The sequence below is a fragment of the Haplochromis burtoni genome, unplaced genomic scaffold (genome assembly GCF_018398535.1).
Source record: "Haplochromis burtoni strain Fernald_Lab_line unplaced genomic scaffold, NCSU_Asbu1 Contig_394, whole genome shotgun sequence".
NCBI classification, from domain to species: domain Eukaryota; kingdom Metazoa; phylum Chordata; class Actinopteri; order Cichliformes; family Cichlidae; genus Haplochromis; species Haplochromis burtoni.
In genome coordinates this window covers 65,272-71,438 of record NW_024582755.1, presented here as the reverse complement: position 1 = coordinate 71,438, position 6,167 = coordinate 65,272, and the positions used below count along the sequence as shown (strand labels likewise).

General features: G+C 43.7%; 1 protein-coding gene across 2 annotated transcripts in view; it reads left to right on the top strand.

The window, feature by feature from the left end:
* The window catches only part of LOC102291089 (ras-related protein Rab-9A), a 7,454-nt gene extending 1,424 nt beyond the window's left edge, over positions 1-6,030 (top strand). The window contains exons 2-3 of one of the 2 annotated variants that reach the window (XM_042212792.1): positions 1,108-1,139; positions 4,521-6,030. In XM_042212792.1, the coding sequence (XP_042068726.1) occupies positions 1,108-1,139; positions 4,521-5,211 (723 nt within the window). In that variant the 3' untranslated portion in view covers positions 5,212-6,030. The remainder of the gene's footprint in view (positions 1-1,107; positions 1,140-4,520) is intronic. The other variant, XM_042212793.1, reaches the window with a different exon arrangement.
* The last annotated feature ends 137 nt before the right edge of the window (positions 6,031-6,167 follow it).

The following is a 6,167-nucleotide window of genomic DNA, read 5'->3' as shown; positions in this document are numbered from 1 at the left end:
TGTGTGTGTGTGTGTGTGTGTGTGTGGGTTCTTTCCCGTTTCTTTTTTCTGCTGCATTGCTGCTTTTAGAACTGTCACAGGTTCTTTGAGCAGCTCTGTGCTTAAAGTTTTAATTGCAAAGACATTATTTGCCCCACTTTGGTCCTTCAGCCTATTTTTCAGCGCTGGTGACTCTGCAACTCAAACTTTCCTATGGAGCGGTGGGTTTAGTCCGTTCTTCCCCTAAACTGTTGCAGACAGCACGTGATTTTTACATGTAGGACATATTATATAACAATGCTCAGAAACGTGTCTGAGCAATAACTTAAAGTCACAGTCATGGTTATTTAGAGCCGTTAGCAAGCACCGTCACCTGGAAGCAGCATCATGGACATGTGGAACAGCCGCTGTTTTGGTTCCTTTACTTCACCCCCGTGCGTGGAGAAGGCAGAAGTCATAACAGACTTTGTAGTGAAGTGAAACTGAGCGTTAAACCAGTCAAAACCAGCCACTTTTTCCACTTTATGTGTCTCACGTGTGCTTTATGAAATCTTAAATGTTTCTCTTTGCTCCTTCCTCCTCTGCTGTGTCCCCTGTTGTGTTCATGCCGCCTTTTCTGTGTCTCTGTCGTCTCTGCAGTGGTTGAACTACCACATTTGTTCTCTTGACAGTCAAAGGATCAAAATCCTACAGAAAACTACAAATGATAATTAGTGTACTTTTAGAATAATCAAACAAAATGGTAGCATTGTAAAAAGGATTTGAGGACGGAGACTGTATTACGCTGAAGGAGGGGTTCAGCCACTGAAACCCACTGCATGCATGACATCAAACGTAGAACATAAGGATTGGTACCTGTGTGAGTAATGCGGCGGTGCAGCCTCACCGTGGCTGTGATAGATGAGGTGATCGTGTTCGTGTGACAAAGCCGTTAGAGTGCCCACGTTTGCCTCAGAGATGATCCTGAAGACTGTTATCCTGAAGGTGCATGAAAAGTATGCCAGTGTGTGGGACAGGATTACATTTGCACTTAAATCCTCATTAGGCTGTTTTTGTCTTTGCCGCTGAGCCTTCGTGGGTTAAACTCTTGGCCACTTCACGATCTGCGGCTCTCTGTCTGTCTTACAGGCAGCTGAAGTGATCGGCGTGCAGACGCAAGGGTGAGGAAAACTCTCTTGTGAATGACTCAGCAGTCCTGTGATCATGTCCATGTGATGTTTAGCAGGGGTCATTTCATGCACAACATTGTGCACATGGTATAGTAGCAAGTGTATTTGTTGCATAGAGTAATGAGGGGGCTGTGGCGGTTTAATAGGATTAGCTAGTCTACTGACTTGAATCAGATGTTCACGTGGTCCAAGTTGGAAATCATGCAAATAATACTTGAAGGCCACAAAAGAACTTGGAGAAGTTTTATTGATCCATTTTCTTCCACTTCTCCAATTCAGGGTTGTGGTAGGAGTCTGCTCCAGCTGTGATACGCAGGCAGGTGGTCAGTCTGTCACAGATCAAACCACTGTCATGATCATATCCACAGCTACAGCCAGTTTAGAGTCACCAGTTAGTCTAACGTGATTGTTTTTGGACTGTGGGAGGAAGCCACAGTGCTGAGAGAGAACCCACACAGAAAGGCCACAGAGGATGGATTTGAACCCAAGACCTTCCTTTGTTGTGACCGTGCAACCCACAGTTCATCTGATCTCAAAGTATTTGTAAAGCAACGTGTCAATGTGTGGAAAATGCTCATACAGAAAAACAAAGAAAGCAAATTTGACAAATTTTCCTTCTCCTTTGGTTCAGCTGCTGTTTCCAGCTCATATGTGCATCGATTTATCGACGATATTCTCTTATTTGCAGGATAGTGTTGAATCCAACAGCAATGCACACCCCAGGGTCCGGCTTTCTCTTTAGTAGTTTATGAGTAACCCAAGTTTTTTTTGTGTGAGATTCACCTTTTGTTCTTAAATAATTGAACTGCAAGTTTATTTCCTTGATTATTTAAAGAACTCTTGATTAGAAAACTGTAAACGTGCAGTGCCTGTTAGCATTTTTCACATATGACTTATTTTACATCTAAATTTCACAAAACTCGAATCTATGATGGGCAGCCAATCAGAACAAGAGGACACAGAAGATGAACTGAGAGGCTGCTCCAAGCCCCTATATCAGATAAATGAGGATTATTCTGAACGCTGAAATCATGCAAAGCTACTTTAGTAGAATCCAAGAATAACAATATGAAATCGTTTCAATAGTTCCTGTTTAAACATAAATTGTGCAGCTAAAAATGGGAATTAATGTCATTGGGAGTATTGTTTAGCACAAGGTCACTAACTGGAAGTGTTTTCAACCTTGCAGCGTGTTGTGGAGCAAACAACCACACCCTGCAGGTAGCCTCATCCTTCCTCATTCTCATGCTTCCTCATAATTCTTACCTTTATTTACTGTTTAGCTGAATGGCTTCTTGAACACAATGTTTCTGAAGCGCATTCAATAACATACTTTTGTACCTATGACCTTAAATGAAGGTATTTTGCCTCCGCCTGCTGTTGGAGCTACATTGTGTACCCCACTTTTGCATATATATACTGATAGAGTACTAATACTGCAGTGCAGAGCCGAACGAATTCATCTGTTTGTCTCGTTTTTATATCATTGTGCAGTGCTGTGAAAGTTTCTCTAGGAAAATGGGGCGTTTTACTGAATTAATGCAAAATACAGTGGGGCAAAAAAGTATTTAGTCAGCCACCGATTGTGCAAGTTCCCCCACTTAAAATGATGACAGAGGTCAGTAATTTGCACCAGAGGTACACTTCAACTGTGAGAGACAGAATGTGAAAAAAAAAAATCCATGAATCCACATGGTAGGATTTGTAAAGAATTTATTCGGTAAATCAGGGTGGAAAATAAGTATTTGGTCACCTCAAACAAGGAAAATCTCTGGCTCTCACAGACCTGTAACGTCTTCTGTAAGAAGCTTTTCTGTCCCCCACTCGTTACCTGTATGAATGGCACCTGTTTGAACTCATCATCTGTATAAAAGACACCTGTCCACAGCCTCAAACAGTCAGACTCCAAACTCCGCCATGGCCAAGACCAAAGAGCTTTCGAAGGACACCAGGAAAAGTATTGTAGACCTGCACCAGACTGGGAAGAGTGAATCTACAATAGGCAAGCAGCTTGGTGTGAAAAAATCAACTGTGGGAGCAATCATCAGAAAATGGAAGACATACAAGACCACTGATAATCTCCCTCGATCTGGGGCTCCACGCAAGATCTCATCCCGTGGGGTCAAAATGATCATGAGAACGGTGAGCAAAGATCCCAGAACCACACGGGGGGACCTGGTGAATGACCTGCAGAGAGCTGGGACCAAAGTAACAAAGGTCACCATCAGTAACACACTACAACGGCAGGGAATCAAATCCCGCAGTGCCAGACGTGTTCCGCTGCTGAAGCCAGTGCATGTCCAGGCCCGTCTGAAGTTTGCCAGAGAGCACATGGATGATACAGCAGAGGATTGGGAGAATGTCATGTGGTCAGATGAAACCAAAGTAGAACTTTTTGGTATAAACTCAACTCGTCGTGTTTGGAGGAAGAAGAATACTGAGTTGCATCCCAAGAACACCATACCTACTGTGAAGCATGGGGGTGGAAACATCATGCTATGGGGCTGTTTTTCTGCCAAGGGGACAGGACGACTGATCCGTGTTAAGGACAGAATGAATGGGGCCATGTATCGTGAGATTTTGAGCCAAAACCTCCTTCCATCAGTGAGAACTTTGAAGATGAAACAGAGGCTGGGTCTTCCAACATGACAATGATCCAAAACACACCGCCCGGGCAACAAAGGAGTGGCTCCGTAAGAAGCATTTGAAAGTCCTGGAGTGGCCTAGCCAGTCTCCAGACCTCAACCCCATAGAAAATCTGTGGCGGGAGTTGAAAGTCCGTGTTGCTCGGCGACAGCCCCAAAACATCACTGCTCTCGAGAAGATCTGCATGGAGGAATGGGCCAAAATACCAGCTACTGTGTGTGCAAACCTGGTAAAGACCTATAGTAAACGTTTGACCTCTGTTATTGCCAACAAAGGTTATGTTACAAAGTATTGAGTTGTATTTTTGTTATTGACCAAATACTTATTTTCCACCCTGATTTACGAATAAATTCTTTACAAATCCTACCATGTGGATTCATGGATTTTTTTTTTCACATTCTGTCTCTCACAGTTGAAGTGTACCTCTGGTGCAAATTACTGACCTCTGTCATCATTTTAAGGTGGGGGAACTTGCACAATCGGTGGCTGACTAAATACTTTTTTGCCCCACTTGTACATGTGATTACAAGTAGAAGGCACAAGGCCTTGTTGCAATTCCAACCAGCTTGAGGGTGAATATTTGGTATGACCACCTTCATTCATCATGTTACCATGAACATTTGGAACTTAAGTAAAATAAATAGATCTGTTTTTATTTTCTTTTGTTTGAACATTTCCATATTTAAAACTATTCTTTGAGTTGATCGTGACTTTTTTCCTCTGCAGGTCAAACTGCTTCCTTCATCGTTCGGCCGTCCCGTGCGGTCTCCCTGCTCAGAGTAGTCAGTCCAAAGCACCAGGCTTCATGATGTCCAAATCCGCTCTCTTAAAGGTGATCCTTCTGGGGGACGGTGGCGTGGGCAAATCGTCACTCATGAACCGATACGTCACCAACAAGTTCGACTCGCACCTCTTCCACACCATAGGCGTGGAGTTCCTGAACAAAGAGCTGGAGGTGGACGGGCGCCGCGTCACCCTGCAGATCTGGGACACGGCGGGTCAGGAGCGTTTCCGCAGCCTCCGCACGCCGTTCTACCGCGGCTCCGACTGCTGCCTGCTCACCTTCAGCCTGGACGACGGACAGAGTTTCCAAAACCTGGCGAACTGGAAGAAGGAGTTTACTTACTATGCTGACATAAAGGACCCCGACAGCTTCCCCTTTGTGGTGCTGGGAAACAAACTGGATATCCCTGAGCGTCAGGTGTCTGGGGAGGACGCTCGAAAGTGGTGTCGCGAAAACGGCGGACACCCGTACTTTGAGACGAGCGCCAAGGATGCTACGAATGTAGCGTCGGCCTTTGAGGAGGCAGTGCGTCGCATTCAGATGACAGATGACAGAGATGGTCACCTCATCAGCACTGACACCAACACGGTGGACTTGCAGAGGAAGAGTCAGGCTCAGAACAGCTGCTGCTGAGCTCAGCCTTCAGTGTGTGACAGGAAGTGAGCGAGCAGGAGATCATGTGATACTCCTGCAGAGGGCACACAGGGAGTGTGTTTTCTGCAGAAAATGGGAACTGGCGGTGGCTCAGCAGCTCCACAACGCAGCCTGTGACGTCCTCGGCTGGAGTCTTGATGCAAATCAACAGTTTTGTGCAGTTATTCATGATTTCTACACATTATGATGTCGGTTACATTTAGTCCCTCACAGAAACAAATTGAATCATTAACATTTCTCATTTGGATGTTTCGATTTATAAATTGTGAATAACTCAAATGGGGTTTTCAATTTATTAAAAAAAACAAAGAAAACAAGCTAAATTGTGTCACGTCTAAACCACTAAACACAGGATTTCCACCAGTTGGTGTTTCAGACTCGCTGATGGTTTTTATGTCACTGATGGAGCTGCGTCTGGAAGCCACAGAAAGTCCTCTACGATTGTTTTTGCACACCGAAGCAGACACTGTGCTCAATATGAAGGAGTAAAACCTAAGCTACAAAATGGCTTTTACAGCAGTTTAATACTAATTATCCTTAAACAGACCTGCGAGTCAGATGCATACCTCTCAGAAAACAACCTAAATTTAAAGCTAGTAATGTTTTTGCTTCAGAAACACACGACACACCTTCTTTTCCATCTATATAAACACATAAATGGATGTAAACTAAATGATATTATTTTCTATTTTGGCAGCATAATAATGTCAAACCAGATATTTTCAAAATGTTGCTAGCTGGAGTTAATGTTTTGTGTTTATTAGTATTTATTCATCAGCTATTGTAATGCTTAAATTACTGTAATTACGGTTAAAGGAGTTTGTGTTTTTTAAACTGATAATAAAACAGAACCCAAAACTGGAGAAACACCTGGTATCTGTACGGTTCACTTGTTTTGCAGTACCATTGTGATCCACAAGGTGGTGCCCCTGTGT